Source organism: Anomaloglossus baeobatrachus, chromosome 1 (genome assembly GCF_048569485.1).
Source record: "Anomaloglossus baeobatrachus isolate aAnoBae1 chromosome 1, aAnoBae1.hap1, whole genome shotgun sequence".
NCBI classification, from domain to species: domain Eukaryota; kingdom Metazoa; phylum Chordata; class Amphibia; order Anura; family Aromobatidae; genus Anomaloglossus; species Anomaloglossus baeobatrachus.
In genome coordinates, this window is record NC_134353.1 from 434,815,773 (window position 1) to 434,836,062 (window position 20,290).

The 20,290-nt window shown below is 47.3% G+C and overlaps 1 protein-coding gene across 2 annotated transcripts in view; it reads left to right on the plus strand.

Moving 5' to 3' along the window:
- The window catches only part of CACNA1S (calcium voltage-gated channel subunit alpha1 S), a 2,360,423-nt gene that overhangs the window by 1,524,095 nt on the left and 816,038 nt on the right, over positions 1-20,290 (plus strand). For both annotated transcript variants that reach the window (XM_075352638.1, XM_075352639.1), the window contains exon 28: positions 8,016-8,126. In XM_075352638.1, the coding sequence (XP_075208753.1) occupies positions 8,016-8,126 (111 nt within the window). The remainder of the gene's footprint in view (positions 1-8,015; positions 8,127-20,290) is intronic.

Consider the following 20,290-nt stretch of genomic DNA (forward strand, 5'->3'; position numbering starts at 1 on the left):
TCCACCCTTGATCTGCAGTATTTGTGTGTAAAGGGTGCTTTACACGCTGTGACATCGCTAGCGATAGCTAGCGATGTCGTGCACGATAGCACCCGCCCCCGTTGTTCGTGCGCCATTTGGTGATTGCTGCAGTAGCGAACATTATCGCTACGGCAGCGTCACATACACATACCTTTTCAGCGACATCGCTGTGACCGCCGAACAATCCCTCCTTCAAGGGGATTTGCGTTCGGCGTCAGTGCGGCATCACTAAGCGGCCGCCCAATAGCAGAGGAGGGGCAGAGATGAGCGACCGGAACATGCCGCCTACCTCCTTCCTCCTTATTGCCGGTGGACGCAGGTAAGGATATGTTCATCGTTTCTGCGGTGTCACACATAGCGATGTGTGATGCCGCATGAACGACGAACAACATCGTACCTGCAGCAGCAACGATATTATGAAAAGGAGCGACGTGTCAACGATCAACGATTTTTGACGCTTTTGCGTCGCTCCTTGGTGTCACACCATGCGATGTTGCTAACGATCCCGGATGTGCATCACTAACGACGTGACCCCGACGATATATTGTTAGCGATGTCGCAACATGTAAAGCACCCTTGAGGGTGCAATGAGGGTACAATGAGATTTATGGCAGCTGCTTGAATTTTAAAACAGATTGGTTTCACTGTCAGTGAGGAATCACCCTGAGCATCACCTGATCTGCATAAGACGTCAAAGCAGCTGCCTCATATCTTAGGCTATGTGCGCACGTTGCATAGTGTTCATGCTGAAAATTCTGCAGCGATTTGGCAGTGCATGTGCGCTTCAAATCGCTGCAGAAACACTGCGTAATGGATGCAGTGTGTCTGCAGAATAGATGGCGATTTCATGGGCTCGGGATGCTGCCTCGCCCATAGACAGAGTTGGAGCAGCATCCAAAGCGCACAAAATAAGTGACACGTTGCTTTTTTGAGCGCAGCAATTTGGATAAAAATTTCAGCATGCAAATCGCTGCGCTCTCAAACGCAATGTCTGGATGGATTATGCACAATCTACATAGATTGTGCTGGGGACGCAGGACACATGCGTTTATATTGCAGTGCAATATGCAGCGTAAACGCATGAAATTACGCAATGTGCGCACATAGCCTAATGGTGCCTCAGAGAGACTGCACACATGATTGAACCAAATCCTGTGCTGCACAGATAGACATGATCCTGGCTACAGGATATCACAAATTACAATATAAAATAATTAGCGCCAACATATCCCATAGCACTTTACATTTCATATGGTACTAGTAAAGACAATAAAAAAAGGACAGAGTAAGCACATAATTCAACAGATACCAAGAGGAGTAAGGGCCTTCTCTCAAGCTTAGGCTACTTTCACACATCTGTTTTTTGGCATCAGGCACAACCCGGCTTGTGCCTCATGCAACGGATCAGTTGCAGATTGTGTAAAAACCGATGCGATGGATCTAGCAAACAATGGATCCGTTTTTTTTGGGGTTTTTTTTCATGCCAAAGGCAGAGAGACCCCATCATCACCGCACACACGCCAGCAACACCGCCCCCATCATCACCGCACACACGCCGGCACTACCGCCCCCATCATCACCGCACACACGCAGGCACTACCGCCCCATCATCACCGCACACACACGCCGGCACTACCGCACCCATCATCACCGCAAACACGCAGGCACTACCGCACCCATCATCACTGCACACACACCGGCCCTATTGCACCCATCATCACCGCACACATACAGGCACTACCTGAGTGACACCACTGACAGCGCAACTCACTTCAGTTGCTCTGTGGATATCACAGCAAGCGGCGGTGTTCTACGACTGCTCCTGTCAGCTTCCAATGTATCAGGGCTGAAAGCATCGTGGGACCTCATGTGGATTACACCGGACCTGGAGGGGTATTTAAGGATTTTAATAAAGTGGTGAAAGAGGGTGTTTTTTTGTCTTTTATTTAAAATAAAGGATTTTTTGTTGTTTGTGTTTATTTACTTTCACTATAGATTAATCATGAAAGGTATCTCATAGACACCTGCCATGATTAACCTAGGTCTTAGTGGCAGCTATGGGCTTCCATTAACTCCTTATTACCCCGATTGCCACCGCACCGTGGCAATTCGGGATGAGCCCCAGGATTGTCACATCTAATGGATGCAGCAATTCCGGGTGGCTGCTGGCTGATATTTTTAGGCTGGGGGGCTCCCCATAACGTGGGGCTCCCCATCCTGAGAATACCAGCCTTCACCTGTGTGGCTTTACTTTGGCTGGTATCAAAATTGGGGGGGACCGTATGCCATTTTTTTAAAATTATTTATTTATTTATTTATTGTACTATACGATATAGACTCGCCCACCGGCGGCTGTGATTGGTTGCAGGGAGACAGCTGTCACTCAGCGTCGGGGCGTGTCTGACTGCAACCAATCATAGGCGCCGGTGGGCGGGGTAAGCAGTGAATACAAGATGGAATAATGAGCAGCCAGCATTTTCAAAAGAGGAGAAGCCGCCAGAGCAGTGTGACAGCCGTGCAGTGCAGGGGGTGAGAGGGAGAGACCGACCGACAGAGAGAGCTAGAGACCGAGAGAGAGAGACCGACATCGACAGAGAGGAAGAGAGACCGACAGACAGAGAGAGAGAGAGGCCAGAAATGAATTCACATCTCATCTGAGCATGCTCAGACTAAAAAACCGGATCCATCACTGGAATGCGTTTTTTGCCGGATGACGACAGATCCGGCGCCCATAAACTTCCATTATACAACAAGCCGCGTGGTCCGATTTTTTGGCGGAGACAAAAAACGTTGCATGCTGCATCCTTTCCGGCAGCCGGACGCAACACAAGACCATCCGGAACAATCCAGCATTAATGCAAGTCAATTGGGAATAAAACAGATTCGGCGCCAGATCCGTTTTATCCGTTTTTTGCTGCATTGTGCCTGATGCCAAAAAACTGATGTGTGAGAGTAGCCTAAAGGCCACTTTAGACACAGCGACATCACTAACGAGATGTCGTGGGCGTTACAGAATTCGTGACGCACATCCTGCCTCGTTAGCAACGTCGTTGCGTGTGAAACGTACGAGCGACCATTAACAATCAAATATCGTTGATCTTTGTCCGGTCGCTCTAATCCCGATTATCGTTGCTGTTGCAGGACACAGGTTGTTCGTCGTTCCTACGGCAGCACACATCGCTATGTGTGACACCGCAGGAACGAGGAACATCACCGTCCCTGCGGCCGCCAGCAATGAGGAAGGAAGGAGGTGGGCGGGATGTTACGGCCGCTCATCTCCGCCCCTCCGCTTCTATTGGGCGGCCGCTTAGTGACGCCACTGTGATGCCGCACGAACCGCCCCCTTAGAATGGAGGCGGATTCGCCAGCCACAGCGATGTCGCTAGGCAGGTAAGTATGTGCGTCGGGTGTAAGAGATGTTGTGCGCCATGGGCAGAGCTTTGCCCGTGACGCACAACCGACGGGGGCAGGTACGTTCACCAGCGACATCGCTAGCGATGTCACTGTGTGTAAAGTGGCCTTTACACTATCAGGAAGTAAAGGAGGCACAGAAGGTAAATGGTAAAAAGTGCTTATATTGTTTGGTCCAGCTATCAATATAATAAATATTACTCACATGAGTGCAATGCAAGAAAATCTCGCATTGCACTCGACCCAATGTTAATCAATCAGGCAGCTCATACAATAAAAGCAAGTTTTTCCTCAGCCCTAATTGGACAGAGGAAAAAAATTGCAGCAAGCTGCAATTGCCTGCGAGTATTGGCTCAGTCTGAAATGTCGGACTGCACTGATGATTTCCTAGTGCAGTGCTATACATGCAGACAGACAATGGAGAAGATCAAGAAATTACTCTCTCCCTCTTCTCCCAAGCTGTAATCCGATCGCAAAATCGGATCACAGTTGCATGACAATCTGCTCATGCTCACGGCAGACCCTGAGTCGATTGTCATTAGCATTTTGCGTCAGATGCCATACGCTAGTCTGACTCCAGCCTAATACTGCATGACCCAGTCACCAGCTAGTATGTGTGCAAGTACAGATAAACAGGGCTATTAAGTGCATTGAGGGGGTTGTAAACAGATGATTCAAGGAATCAGTTAGGAAGAAAATTTTGTAAGAGCAAAAGAGGAATAGTTAGATAAGTGAGGCAATAGGCCAGTGTTATGCATCAGGGTTGAAACCCCTGAGGCTGTGCTTTGTGGTTAGCTTATTTGTCCATTAAACCACAGCAGATACATCTTTTTTTCTGCGTCTTTATTATCTGTTATCCTTGCTTTGGTTTGGTCTTTAGGTTAACACACATGGGCGGACTCACAAATACCCGGGATCGGTGGATCTAACCAGATTAAAAAAAATCCAGTTCCAGCACAAAATTGATCCTGGATATTTGGCCAAATGCCAGTCCCCATTTAAGTCTATAGGGACCAAAATTTGGTGCTAAAAAATATTAGTAGAAGGGATAGGGTAATTAGAGCAAGCGCGCTATACTTACCGAGTCTCCAGCGCGACTGTAGCTACTCCCTCGGCCACTCATGCCACTTCCAGGGCCGCTCATTATTGCTCATGCATATTCACTGCTGCCGCCCACTGGCCGTCCTGGCATCTATGATTGTTCGCAGTCAGACGCGACCCCAGCCTGTGTGACAACATGTTTGGCTGCTTTCAATCACAGACACTGTGTGCGAGTCACTGTAGATTGGAGTAAAAATAAATAAATAAATTGTCATAGGGTCCCCTCATATTATGATATTCAGCACAGATAAAGCATATGGCTACAGGCTGCAACCCCCAGCCATGCACTTATCTTGACTGTGTAGAGAAACCGAATGCGGCTTTTTTTTTAATTATTTAAATAAATATTTTAAAAAACCAGCGTGCGGTCTCCCCCAATTTTGATGCCCAGCCATGATAAAGCCCGACAGCTGGGGGCTGGTATTTTCATGCTTGGGAGACCCATGCTTATTCGTGCTCCCACAGCCTAAAAATAGCAGCCTGCAGCCACCCAGTATTGCTGTATCTATTAGATGCAACAATCCCAGAACTTTACCCAGCGGTAATTGAGGTAATAAGGAGTTAATAACAGCTCACAGCTGCCACTAACTCCTAGATTAGTAATAGGAGGTGTTTGTGAGATCCACCATCAATAATCTGTAAATGAAAAGAAATAAACACAAACACCCAAAAAATACTTTATTTGAAATAAAATACAAAAAAATCCTTTCAGCCCTTTATTAACTCACAAAACACCCAAGTCCATCGTAATCCACATGAGATCCTACGATAATTTCAGCTCTGCTACATCTGAAGTCACAGGAAGTGGCCATATAACATGACAGCACACTGTAAATTCACGCACAGACTGAGCCCCATGATGAGCGGTAATGTCACTCAGGTTAGTTGCGGTCACAGCTGGAGGTTCCCACGGTCCTCCACCTGTGATTGCACGTAAACTCAGTGACCTCACCTCAGGTGAGACCTGTATCTCCTGGCAGAACACTGTGTTTTTTTGCCAAGAGATGTAGATTTAATGCTGAAATTTTTACACCCAATCTACTTAACCAATTTTGCACCCAATCTACAACTCCTGCCAAAAAAAAGCATCATCAGCGCATCATACCACATGCAGTTTTGATGAGGTTTTTTTTTGCCAGGCAGTGTAGATTGGGTCTAAGAATTTCATCACCAAATTTGCATCTCTTGGCACAAAAATGCAAAAAACTAGTTTGATGCCATTTTGGTGGTTTGCTGCCAGTAGGTACAAATTTGGCACTGAAACTTTTGCATAAGATTTTGGCTACAAATTTGCACCTACTGGCAGAAAACAATGGGTTTTTTTGCACTTTTGAGCCAAGAGTTTCAAATTTGGTGATGAAATTTTTTACACTATATTCATGCACCCAATCAACACCTCCAGGCAAAAAAAAAAAACGCATTAAAACCACATGTGGTATGATGCAGTAGTCATGCATTTTTAGCCAGGAGGTGTAGATTGGGTGCAGGGAAATGGTGTAGACATTTCAGCACTAAATCTAGATCTGGGAACCTGAGTTTACTGAGGTCAGTAACTGTGGGACCTTGGGAACCTCCAAGCTGTGACCGCAAATAGCCTAAGTGATGTCACCAGTCATCGCGCTGCTCGGACGTACTCTGCCTGAAGCTCACAATGGGTGGTCATGTTCTATGACAGCTCGCTGTGACTTCAGATGTAGTAGAGCTGAAATTGTTGTGGCATCTGATGTGGATTATGTCGGACCTTAGTGTTTTGGGGGTTAATAAAGGGGTGAAAGAGGGTGATTTTTTTTTATTTCAAATAAAGGATTTTGGGGGTGTTTCTGTTTATTTCTTTTCACTTATAGATTAGTAATGGGGTCGTCTCGTAGATGCCTCTTATTACTAATCTAGGGCTTAGTAGCAGCTGTGAGCTGCAATTAACCCCTTATTACCCCAATTGCCACTTCACCAGGGTAATCAGGAAGAGCCGGGTAAGGTTCTGGGACTGTCGCACCTAATGAATGAGTCAATCCTAAGCAGCTGCAGGCTGCTATTTTTAGGCTGGGGGTCCCAGTAACCATGGGCCTCCCCAGCCTAAGAATACCAGCACCCAGCTGTCGGCTTTATCATGGCTGAGTATCAAAATTGGGGGGGACCGCAAGCCATTTTATTTACTATGTATTCAAGTAATTTTTTTTTAAAAACATCCTCATATGGTTCTTCTCATTTTGATACACAGCCAAGATAAGCACACGGCTGGAGCCTGTAGCTGTGGGCTTTATCTGTGCTGAGTATCATAATATGGAGGGGACACTGCCAATTTATTAGTTATTTTTACATCACAATAGGGACCCGCAGACAGGGTCTGTGATCGCAAGCAGTCAGACATCACACAGCCTGAGGACTCATCTGACTGCAACCGATCACAGATGCAAGGACTTCCAGTAGGCGGTGGAAGGCATGCATATAGATTAACAATAATGACTGGCCCTGGAAGTGGAATGAGGAGTTATAGACTCTGTAAGTATGGCGCCCTTGCTTCATTCTTATTTTTTTTATTTTTCCTTTTTTTTTATTTCTCAAGTTTCTGGACTCAGATCATTACCTGCGTTCCCTGAGAATTCCAGGCCTGGGTCTGGCACTCATGAATATTTGAAACCGCAGGTATCCGGACTTTTACAGCCCAGTTACGCCCATCACTAGTTAACGTGTTTTTATTTACTTATTTGTCTGTTCAGTCACCTTTCATGTGCGGTTATAAATACCCTTTCCCTGTTGCTATCTCTTGTTGATGATATTATATTTGAATGTCCAGCCATACTGTCAGGGTCAGCGTCTGCACCTGGCGTACTCAGGCAAGTGCCAGGGCCATGGAAAAATAGACAGGAATAACAACAGCATGCTCACTGAGGTCTAAGCAGAAGCTGGGAGGCTTATAGGTGTATACTAGATCACATTTTGAGGAGGCTAGGATCAACAGATGAATAACCAGAAAGGTAGATGCGTCTCCAGGCCATCCAGACCCTCAAGGGAGCCAGTGTGAACAAAAAACCATGCTGCACTGGGACCACATCTGGAAATGTAGACCCCACCTTTTAGGCAGAAGGTAGACCACAGCTTCTGATCCAAAGTAAGCCCTTTAATCGGTAGATTGTGAACCGTAGCACAGTCAAAGCTGGTAAAATCACTATGGGTACTTTGCAAAATTCTGATGAACCTCTATTTTTAAGGCAGTTCACAAAGCTTCAGGTAAGCACACTTATTCTTTTGGTTTTCAAGCTGACACCCCTCCCCCATGATTGGGTGGGAAGTGTTCCTATACATGCAAATTTAAAATGGCTTCACTAACTTAGTGTTGTCTAAGTTTTTAAAGTACTGTGAGCAACGCCAATTAAAAAAATTGAAAGGAGATGGTGAGCAATGAATTTCCACTAAGCACGCATGTTATTTTTAACTATATGTTATATGCAAACTTGACTTCATCATCTGTCTCATTTTTTTAGCATTATGGCCAGACTGCTGAATTTAGTCATTTGTCTGATATCCTGAATGTAGCTTTTACCGGAATTTTTACTGTGGAAATGCTACTAAAACTAGCAGCTTTTAAAGCCAAGGTGAGTGTGTTTAAATTGGGGTATTGCAGTACTTTTATATTGATAACCTATGGTTATACAAAGAGACGACCCTCAGAATCATTAGCCCTAATCAGGATCGCCAACCAGAAATTCTTGGGCAGTCCATACAGATAGAGCATTTCAAGTTCATCCGATTGTATAAACAAAACAAAAAACGATGCATCACTTACTTTTTTGAGGCTGGAGAAACTTGCACAGGTTATTATGATTGTAATAATAATCATTTTATAGGCCATAATGAACACAGCCAATGTCTTCATATCAGAATGTCACGAGTGTGTCGCATTTGGCAGAGACTGTTGTAGTATGTGTGATGAAAAGGTCATAGCGATTTGCAGATTGCTGGTTCTTTTTAACATGACTGGATTTAACTTAATTTGGTACTAAAGGGGTCTAAGGGTTCCTTTTTGATTCTGCTGAGATTCCATTTATCTATAATCTTAGCTGCTGCACCTTAATGATATTCCCCTTCATTATGTAAACTCACTCATGGACCTCCCATTTGCCACTGATAGTTCATTTTATGCTGACCTGTGAAGAAGTTGTCTCTGGAGAAAGTTGTGGTTATATTTCCAGTGCAACTCTCTGGAGATTATTTGGAGTTATTTGTTGCATCTGTCTCCCTATTTGTCTCCCCTCCCTTGTGTTGTCTTTATATTAGTAGTAAGACTATTGTCTTGCTGGTCTTCTCAGTAGTCAGTGCTAGTCCAGGGTCAGCCAGGGCCTAGGTATATGATCGTGCACCGGGGTAAGGACCCATCTAGGGACGTTTGGAAGTGCAGGGATCAGATACAAGTGAGTGTGAGGTGGTGACCCCTTGATCACTTGGAATCTTAAAATGGCACTCTGGATAAAAATATTTGCTAATTCTTTTTAAATATGTATGTAATGTAGTGTAGTTTTATGCCATCTTCCCCATTTTCCAGAGTCACTGTGGTGCCTTCTGTGACTTTAAATCAGACTAGCTAGTCACACAGGGCTTTATGTGTAGACTGAAAGCTGCTTTCACAATATAAATATGCATACTTGCTTTGAGACACCATTGACTTACATTGGTAGACATATCACCACCCCACACAGCAGTCCCTGTGTAAAGGCTGCTTTACATGGGTCGATTTCTCGTGCGATCGCATTTGCGATCGCACCCGCCCCCATCGTTTGTGCGGAACGGGCAATTTCTTGCCCGTGTCGCACAATGCTGTAACCCCCCCCCGTCACACGTACTTACCTTCCAAACGACCTCGCTGTGGGCGGCGAACATCCACTTCCTGAAGGGGGAGGGATGTTTGGCGTCACAGCGACATCACATAGCGGCCGGCCAATAGAAGCGGAGGGGTGGAGATGAGCGGTACGTAAACATCCTGCCCACCTCCTTCCTCCCGCATTGCCGGCGGCCGCAGGTAAGCTGCAGTTCATCGTTCCCGGGGTGTCACACGGAGTGATGTGTGCTGCCTCAGGAACAATGAACAACCGGACGTTCGATTCTTTTGAAAATGAGCGACGTGTCAACGATGAACGAGAAGGTGAGTATTTCTGCTCGTTCACCGTCGCACGTAGCTGTCTCACGCTACGATATCACTAACGATGCCGGATGTACGTCACTTACGACGTGACCCCGCTGACATCTCGTTAGATATATCGTAGCGTGTAAAGCCCACTTTAGCCGACAAAGATAAGGAAAGGTCACGTGATCCACAACAGGACTGGAGCAATGCTGGAAACTGGGTTAGGGCTCGCTCACACAGCCGTAGATTCTCTCATGCGAGAGAATCGAGATGATTATGCTAATGGCAGTCAGCTCAAACTCTGATCAGAGTTTGAGTCAAGATTCAATTTACTGTGATCCGATTCTCTAACATGAGAAAATCGTAGCATAGGTGCGGAGAAGGCGGAGAACTTAATTTTTCCAACTTCTCCAAAGTCTATGTTGGCGTAAATGGGATGACATCCAAATGCAGTCCAATGTTTTACATTCATCCATAGACTTGAATGGGTATGCGCCATCCAATAGAATAAAAAATAATTTTATTTATATAGCGCCAACAAATTCGGCACAATTAAGTAAGGACTGTTATGAATCGGCTCCGCCATAGCCACAAGCTGCCTTCTGCGGTACCAGTTCTGCCCAGGCGCCGGCCGCCGTTTTTGTCCGTGCCTTGGGTTGTCCAGCTGGCTGCTTGCTCCTCCATGTCTAAGTGTGGAGAGGCGGCTAGTGTGCATGCGTGTGCTGATTTACCCCAGCCAGAGCCTACAGCGGGCTTTACACGCTGCGATCTTGCTAGCGAGATCGCAAGCGATCGTACCCGCCCCCGTCGGTTGTGCGACACGGGCAAATCACTGCCCGTGGCTCACAACCTTGTTTACCCCCATCACACGGACTTACATGTCCTGCGATGTCGCTCTGGCCGGTGATCTGCCTCCTTTTTAAGGGGGCGGGTCGTGCGGCGTCACACGGCAGCCATCCAATAGAAGCGGAAAGGCGGAGATGAGCGGGACCTAATCATCCCGCTCACCTTCTTCCTTCCGCATTGCTGGTGTAGGCAGGTAAGGAGATTAGAGTTGAGCGCGGTTCGCGGTTCGCGGTTCGTGGTTCTCCAGTTCGCGGCTCGAGTGATTTTGGGGGCTGTTCTAGATCGAACTAGAACTCGAGCTTTTTGCTAAAGCTCGATAGTTCTAGATACGTTCAAGAACGGTTCTAGCAGCAAAAAAAACAGCTAATTCCTAGCTGGCTTTCCACTGTAATAGTGTAAGTCACTCTGTGACTCACACTATTATGACATTTCAGTGTATAGTGTGCGGAAACAGCGCATTCAGATCACTGCTGCGCGCGCGTGTAGTGGGGCGGGCCAGAATGTCAGCCAATCCCAGACACACACACAGCTAAGTGGACTTTTAGCCAGAGAAGCAACGGCATGTGTGATATGATGTCCATGTCACATGTCCCTGCATTATAAAACCGGACATTTTCCTCCAGCACGCCATTATCTGCCTTCTGCGTCCTTGGTGTCAGACATCACTGGCGCAGCTCCTATCGCCGATACTGCTGTGTACGCTCCATACACAGCGCTGTACAGAATAGGGATAGCACTTTCTATCAGTCCTTTTAAAGGCTCATACCGTCAGGGTCAGAGCCATAGGTGACAGGTCCGTGCAAACAGAGTTTAACAGCTACACAAGATGACAGCGTCTGTGTAGCTAAGGTCAGGGATTTCCTCGCTGCATTTCTCCATTAGGAGGGATAGAAAGGCAGGCTTCCTTTCCATTACCCAGAGACCCACAACCCTGGCACTGAACCCTCCTGCCCTTTGCACACTCCAACTCATTGTTACTAAGCCATTATACTAGCAAACACTGAGTGAACTTAGTGGCATCCTAAACGTGGCTGTTGGACTGCTGTATTGCCCCAGTAGTGCAAAGATATTTGCAGCACGTCTGCCTGCATTGCACACTAAAACTCATTGTTACTAAGCCATTATACTAGCAAACACTGAGTGAACTTAGTGGCATCCTAAACGTGGCTATTGGACTTCTGTATAGTCCCACTAGTGCAAAGATATTTGCAGCACGTCTGCCTGCATTGCACGCTCCAACTCATTGTTACTAAGCCATTATACTAGCAAACACTGAGTGAACTTAGTGGCATCCTAAACGTGGCTGTTGGACTGCTGTATTGCCCCAGTAGTGCAAAGATATTTTCAGCACGTCTGCCTGCATTGCACACTAAAACTCATTGTTACTAAGCCATTATACTAGCAAACACTGAGTGAACTTAGTGGCATCCTAAACGTGGCTGTTGGACTGCTGTATTGCCCCAGTAGTGCAAAGATATTTGCAGCACGTCTGCCTGCATTGCACACTAAAACTCATTGTTACTAAGCCATTATACTAGCAAACACTGAGTGAACTTAGTGGCATCCTAAACGTGGCTATTGGACTTCTGTATAGTCCCACTAGTGCAAAGATATTTGCAGCACGTCTGCCTGCATTGCACGCTCCAACTCATTGTTACTAAGCCATTATACTAGCAAACACTGAGTGAACTTAGTGGCATCCTAAACGTGGCTGTTGGACTGCTGTATTGCCCCAGTAGTGCAAAGATATTTGCAGCACGTCTGCCTGTATTGCACACTAAAACTCATTGTTACTAAGCCATTATACTAGCAAACACTGAGTGAACTTAGTGGCATCCTAAACGTGGCTGTTGGACTGCTGTATTGCCCCAGTAGTGCAAAGATATTTTCAGCACGTCTGCCTGCATTGCACACTAAAACTCATTGTTACTAAGCCATTATACTAGCAAACACTGAGTGAACTTAGTGGCATCCTAAACGTGGCTGTTGGACTGCTGTATTGCCCCAGTAGTACAAAGATATTTGCAGCACGTCTGCCTGCATTGCACACTAAAACTCATTGTTACTAAGCCATTATACTAGCAAACACTGAGTGAACTTAGTGGCATCCTAAACGTGGCTGTTGGACTGCTGTATTGCCCCAGTAGTGCAAAGATATTTGCAGCACGTCTGCCTGCATTTCACACTCAAACTCATTGTTACTAAGCCATTATACTAGCAAACACTGAGTGAACTTAGTGGCATCCTAAACGTGGCTATTGGACTTCTGTATAGTCCCACTAGTGCAAAGATATTTGTAGCACGTCTGCCTGCATTGCACACTAAAACTCATTGTTACTAAGCCATTATACTAGCAAACACTGAGTGAACTTAGTGGCATCCTAAACGTGGCTGTTGGACTGCTGTATTGCCCCAGTAGTGCAAAGATATTTGCAGCACGTCTGCCTGCATTGCACACTAAAACTCATTGTTACTAAGCCATTATACTAGCAAACACTGAGTGAACTTAGTGGCATCCTAAACGTGGCTGTTGGACTGCTGTATTGCCCCAGTAGTGCAAAGATATTTGCAGCACGTCTGCCTGCATTGCACACTAAAACTCATTGTTACTAAGCCATTATACTAGCAAACACTGAGTGAACTTAGTGGCATCCTAAACAAGGTATTGGACTTCTGTATAGTCCCACTAGTGCAAAGATATTTGCAGCACGTCTGCCTGCATTGCACACTCCAACTCATTGTTACTAAGCCATTATACTAGCAAACAGTCAGTGTACCTAGTGGCATCCTAAACGTGGCTGTTGGACTGCTGTATTGCCCCAGTAGTGCAAAGATATTTGCAGCACGTCTGCCTGCATTGCACACTAAAACTCATTGTTACTAAGCCATTATACTAGCAATTTATGCTGCCAGTTTAAGGGCCGTAGTTGCATTGTCAGGGATAATTATTCTTTATTATTCTGCTGTTAATAAAGCTAGACCACCGCTGCAATCTACACCACCTCTCAATTTTTACTACCACATTTTAAGTGCACAATCTTGTCGCAATCAACATGAGTGGCAAAATGACAGATGCTGGTGGAAAGGGGAAGAGGTGTGTTGGAAAAGGAAAAAAGGGGTTTGTCCGTGGGGAAGGTGGCAAAGCTCCATTAACATCTGCTGAAAATAGACCATCTACCAGCAAAAGTAAGATGTCTACTACTTACCGTGGACAATCCGATGTGCTCCCTTTTTTACGGACACGAACAACAGGAACAAAGGTAGATGATGGCCAAAAAAGGAAAATGCTTGAATGGATCTCAAGTGGTCCAACAGGTGCCCTCTCAGCCACCTCAACTACCGCATCCAAAAAACACCAGTCCTCTGAGTTGTCATCCCAATCAAACTTGCTTTCTCCCAGCTCTGAAGTCTCAATCAGCCCTGCACAGTATGGTGGAACTGAGATGGCTGAGTCTGCAGAGCTGTTCAGTCACACTATAGCCTGGGAATCAGAAGTCTGATCCCAAGCTACAGTGAGTACAGACCAGGAAATGGTCTGCAGTGATGCCCAGAACCTTTGTGACTCTGATTCAGGTCGTGAGGACCAAGTTTCTGAGCATAATGTTGACCCTTTGTCACAAACTGTAACACCTGTGGTTATAGACAATGAGGAACATACTGATGACGATGAGATGCAGATACCAGATTGTGATGACAACTTAAATATTCGGTCAGGGCAAGAAGAGGCTTGGTCTGAGGGTGAGGGGAGTGCAAACACAACAATTGATGAGGAAGTTCTAGATCCCACCTACTGTCGACCCACAGTCAGGCACTCGAGGAGGTCAACAGAAATGGTGGAGGAGGATGCAACCGACGACGAAGTTACCTTGCGCCTTCCTGGACAGAGTCGGAGCACTGGTAGCACGTCTACAACTGCATCATCAGCCACCACTCTGCCTCTGAGCACTAGTCGGGGGGGCTCAGCAGGTCGCATGCCCTCTAAGCCTTGCCTAGCCTGGTCCTTTTTTGACATAGCAAAAGATCGCCCAAATTATGTGATGTGTAAAATTTGTCGTGATTCTGTTAGTAGAGGTCAAAACCTCAGCAGTTTGACAACTTCTTCCATGAATCGTCACATGAATAAATATCATAGGTCCCAGTGGGAAGCTCACCGTGCTGCAATGCGGCCTAGCGGAGCGAACCATCCACGGCCTGCCCCTTCCAGTGCATCCGCGCGCTCTTCATCTTCTAGGACTGTGGGGACAGCTGTCACACCTGGTTTTCCACGCACAACTTCCACCACTGTAACCGCAACAGGCAGTTTGCTTGGTAGGTCGTCAGTTGGTTTGGAAGGGGAAACAAGTGCGTGTGTACAGCTCTCTCAGACATCGATAGCACCAACGTTGGATGAAGGCAACATCATGTCTCCGACTGCACTTTCCTCACAAACCTGCATTTTTCCAGGGACACCCTACTCAACACCGTCTACACACAGCAGCCAGATCTCTGTCCCTCAGATGCGGACAAATAAAAGGCCATTTCCTGCGACCGATGACAAAGCTAAGAGGTTGACTTTATCCCTCTGTAAGCTCTTGGCTACCGAAATGCTGCCTTTCCGCCTGGTGGACACACAAGATTTTAGAGACCTTATGTCTGTCGCTGTGCCCCAGTACCAGATGCCCAGTCGCCACTACTTCTCTAAGAAAGGTGTGCCCGCGCTACACCAGCATGTCGCACACAACATCACCGCTTCCTTGAGAAACTCTGTGTGTGAACGGGTGCATTTTACCACCGATACTTGGACCAATAAGCATGGACAGGGACGTTACATGTCGCTGACTGGGCACTGGGTAACTATGGTGATAGATGGTGAAGGGTCTGCTGCACAAGTCTTGCCGTCCCCACTACTTGTGTGTCAATCCTCTGTCTGTCCAAGTTCCGCCACTGCTTCTGCCTCCTCCACCTCATCTGTGTCCTCCACCTCCGCCCCAAGCCTGCCTGGTCAGGCCACCAGCGTTCTCACTGCGCAGAAGGAATCACGCACCCCTCATTACTATGCTGGCAGCAGAGCGCAACGTCATCAGGCATCCTTTAGCTTGACATGTCTTGAGAATAAGAGTCACACAGCTGAGGAGTTGTGGTCAGCTCTGCGGTCCGAGTTTAATAAATGGTTGTCTCCACTCAACCTGCAGCCTGGTAAGGCCGTGTGCGACAATGCTGCAAACCTGGGTGCGGCCCTTCGCCTGGGCAAGGTGACACACGTACCTTGTATGGCTCACGTGTTGAACCTTGTTGTCCAGCAATTTTTAACACACTATCCCGGCCTAGATGGCCTTCTGACCAGGGCACGAAAACTGTCTGCTCACTTCTGCCGTTCAAGCGCCGCAGCTGAGCGATTTGCATTGCTCCAGAAGTCTTTCGGCCTGCCGGTTCATCGCCTGAAATGCGATGTGGCGACACGCTGGAATTTGACTCTCCACATGTTACAGCGACTGTGGCAGCACCGCCGAGCCCTGGTGCAATACGTCATGACGTATAGCCTGGGCCAACGAGATGCAGAATTGGGGCAGATCACCCTGATGGAGTGGTCTCAGATCAAGGACCTATGCACCCTTCTGCACAGTTTCGACATGGCGACTAATAAGTTTAGCGCTGACAATGCCCTTATCAGCATGACAATTCCAGTCATTTACATGCTGGAGCACACGCTAAACACTATTCGGAGTCAATGGGTGGGACAACAGGAAGGGGAGGAACTACAGGAGGATTCATATGCGCAAGACATAACAACATCTCCAAGGTCCAGACGTTCATCATCACCAACGCGGCAGGCATGGGACCATGGGGGACAGGGATCAACAAGGGCGCATGGTAGCAGGCGAAATGTTGAGGAAGGTGCAGGAGAACATGAATAAATGGAGGACGAACTGTCCATGGACATGGAAGACTCAGCGGATGAGGGAGACCTTGGTCAAATTTCAGTTGAAAGAGGTTGGGGGGAGATGTCAGAGGAAGAAAGAACGGTTAGCACCTCTATGCCACAAACACAGCGTGGACTTGGTCCGCATGGCTGCGCAAGACACATGAGTGCTTTCTTGCTGCACTACCTCCAACATGACCTTCGTATTGTCAAAATTAGAAGTGATGATGACTACTGGCTTGCCACACTATTAGATCCCCGGTACAGTCCACATTTTGTGACATAATTCCAGCCATAGAAAGGGACGCACGTATGCAGGAGTATCAGCAGAAGCTGTTACTCGATCTTAGCTCGGCTTTTCCACCAAACAGCCATGCAGGTACAGGGAGTGAATCTCCCAGTTGTAACTTGACAAACATGGGACGGTCTCGTCATCTTCAACAGTCTACCTGTACCAGTAGGACTGTATCTGGTGCTGGTAACAGCAATTTTATGGAATCTTTTCATAATTTTTTTAGACCCTCCTTTGCAAGGCCAACAGAGACAAGTCTAACACATAGTCAACGACTGCAGAGGATGATACAGGAGTATCTCCAAATGAACATCGATGCCATGACTTTGCAAATGGAGCCTTGCTCATTTTGGGCTTCAAATCTTGAAAAATGGCCAGAGCTCTCCACTTACGCCTTGGAGATTTTGTCGTGTCCAGCTGCCAGCGTTGTCTCTGAACGTGTCTTCAGTGCTGCCGGGTGTGTGCTGACAGATAAGCGCACGCGTCTGTCCAGTGACAATGTGGACAGACTAACGTTCATCAAAATGAACAAGTCATGGATCCACAAGGAATTTACTACCCCTGTGTCATCCTGGGGAGAGTAAATGCTTGTGGATTTGGAATGTGCTTGATGCAAATCAAAACATCCTGTTTGCAACGAGGGCACAAGTGCTGTCACTGATGGGGTGTCTGTGTGGCCCAATTTTTTGAAAAAAGGGAGACTCCGCTTGGAGTAACCCTTACTTACATTGTTTTTAAAAATGATCCAAGATGAACAGAGCTGGGATCAGGAAAGACTTTGCTACCTACCCCGGTGTCATCCTGGGGACGGTTAAGAATGGCGTATTTTTGAATGTGCTTGATGCAAATCTAGCTGTGAAGTGTACAACTAGGGCACAAGTGCTGCCACTGAATGGGTGGGTGTGTGTGGGGCACAATTTTTGGATAAAAGGGAGACTCCGCTTGGAGTAACCCTTGCTTGCTGTGTTTTTTAAAAGGAGCCAAGATGAACAAGTCATGGTTCAGCAAAGACTTTGCTACCTACCCCGGTGTCATTTTGGGGACGGTTAAGAATGGCGTATTTTTGAATGTGCTTGATGCAAATCTAGCTGTGAAGTGTACAACTAGGGCACAAGTGCTGCCACTGAATGGGTGGGTGTGTGTGGGGCACAATTTTTGGATAAAAGGGAGACTCCGCTTGGAGTAACCCTTGCTTGCTGTGTTTTTTAAAAGGAGCCAAGATGAACAAGTCATGGTTCAGCAAAGACTTTGCTACCTACCCCGGTGTCATCCTGGGGACAGTTAATTATGGCGTATTTTTGAATGTGCTTGATGCAAATCAAAACATCCTGTTTGCAACTAGGGCACAAGTGCTGCCTCCGATGGGGTGTCTGTGTGGCCCAATTTTTTGAAAAAAGGGAGACTCCGCTTGGAGTAACCCTTAAGGCTACTTTACACACTGCGATATCGGTCCCGATATCGCTAGTGTGGGTACCCGCCCCCATCTGTTGCGCGACACGGGCAAATCGCTGCCCGTGCTGCACAACATCGCCCAGAGCCATCACACATACATACCTGTCCGGCGACGTCGCTGTGACGGGCGAACCGCCTCCTTTCTAAGGGGGCGGTCCGTGCGGCGTCACAGCGACGTCACTGAACCGCCGCCCAATAGCAGCGGAGGGGAGGAGCTGAGCGGGACGTAACATCCCGCCCACCTCCTTCCTTCTGCATAGCAGCCGGGAGGCAGGTAAGGGGAGCTTCCTCGTTCCTGCGGCGTCACACGCAGCGATGTGTGCTGCCGCAGGAACGAGGAACAACCTCGTTACTGCTGCAGTAACGAGATTTGAGAATGGACCCCCATGTCGCCGATTAGCGATTTTGCACGTTTTTGCAACGATGCAAAATCGCTTATCGGTGTCACACGCAATGGCATCGCTAATGCGGCCGGATGTGCGTCACAAATTCCGTGACCCCAACGACTCCGCATTAGCGATGTCGCAGCGTGTAAAGCCCGCTTTACTTACATTGTTTTTAAAAATGATCCAAGATGAACAGAGCTGGGATCAGGAAAGACTTTGCTACCTACCCCGGTGTCATCCTGGGGATGGTTAAGAATGGCGTATTTTTGAATGTGCTTGATGCAAATCTAGCTGTGAAGTGTACAACGAGGGCACAAGTGCTGCCACTGAATGGGTGGGTGTGTGAGGGGCACAATTTTTGGATAAAAGGGAGACTCCACTTGGAGTAAGCCTTGCTTGCTGTGTTTTTTAAAAGGAGCCAAGATGAACAAGTCATGGTTCAGCAAAGACTTTGCTACCTACCCCGGTGTCATCCTGGGGACAGTTAAGAATGGCGTATTTTTGAATGTGCTTGATGCAAATCTAGCTGTAAAGTGTACAACTAGGGCACAAGTGCTGCCACTGAATGGGTGGGTGTGTGTGGGGCCCAATTTTTGGAAAAAAGGGATACTCCGCTTGGAGTCACCTTGCGGTGTTTTACATGATTTTAAAAGGGCGTGCCATGCCTATATCTGTGTCTCGTCCTCTTTTTCCTCGTTACGTCTTTTGTTTTCGCATGAGAATTTGTTCTTGTCACTTTCCCATGTGTTTGTGTTGTGTTGTGAGTTGTTTGTCACCTTTTGGACACCTTTGAGGGTGTTTTCTAGGTGTTTTTATGTGTTTGTGAATGCCTGCCATTGTTTCCTATGCGGTTCGAGTTCGGTTCGTCGAACGTTCGACGAACCAAACTCGAGCCGAACCACGACCAGTTCGCTCATCTCTAAAGGAGATGTTCCTCGCTCCTGCGGTGTCACACATAGCGATGTGTGCTGCCGCAGGAACGAGGAACAACATCGCTAATTAGAAGAGAACGATTTTTTGTTTTAGGACGACCTCTCCGCGGCAAACGATTTTGGGTGCTTTTGCGATCGTTTTAGGTCGCACATAAGTGTCACACACTGCGATATCGTTAATGACGCCGGATGTGCGTCACAAACAACGTGACCCCGACGATAAAACATTAATGATATCGTAACGTGTAAAACCCGCTTAAGTCTAGTGTTTCGCCTAGTGAGCATGCTCAGCCTGATAGTGCCATTTCTGAGGCCTCGGTTCAGACTACAGAGCATGCTCCTACACTTAGTGCAAAAAGCCTCTTTGCACAGGTACTTGGACTTTGTGCCGTGTCGAAGTCCTGTGTTGTGCCTACTGAGCATGCTCAGGCAGATAGTCTGATTTCTGAAACTGTTGTTTGCGCTACTGAGCATGCTCAGGCACTTAGTACATCAGAGGCTAGGTCCGGTCAGGACCTCATTGGGCATGTCCGTGAGGTGGCAAGCCCTGATAGGGCAGAGGGCATCAGGTGTCCTGGTGACGTGGCCACTCCGGACAGGCTCGCGGAGACCCACCCTTATGACCTGGCACCTCACCATTGGTCGTCAGATGATGACTGTTGAGGTGTTTGGGGTGTGGCTGCCATGAGGTTATCAGTGACGTGGCGGTTCCGGATAGGCTGCTGGTGACGTCTCTGATGATGTGGCACTCCGCAATTGGCCCCAGGAGGTGCCATTGTGGTCCACTCTAGGGTTGGGGCAGACCCAGGTTATAAAAGGGGCTGGAGACAA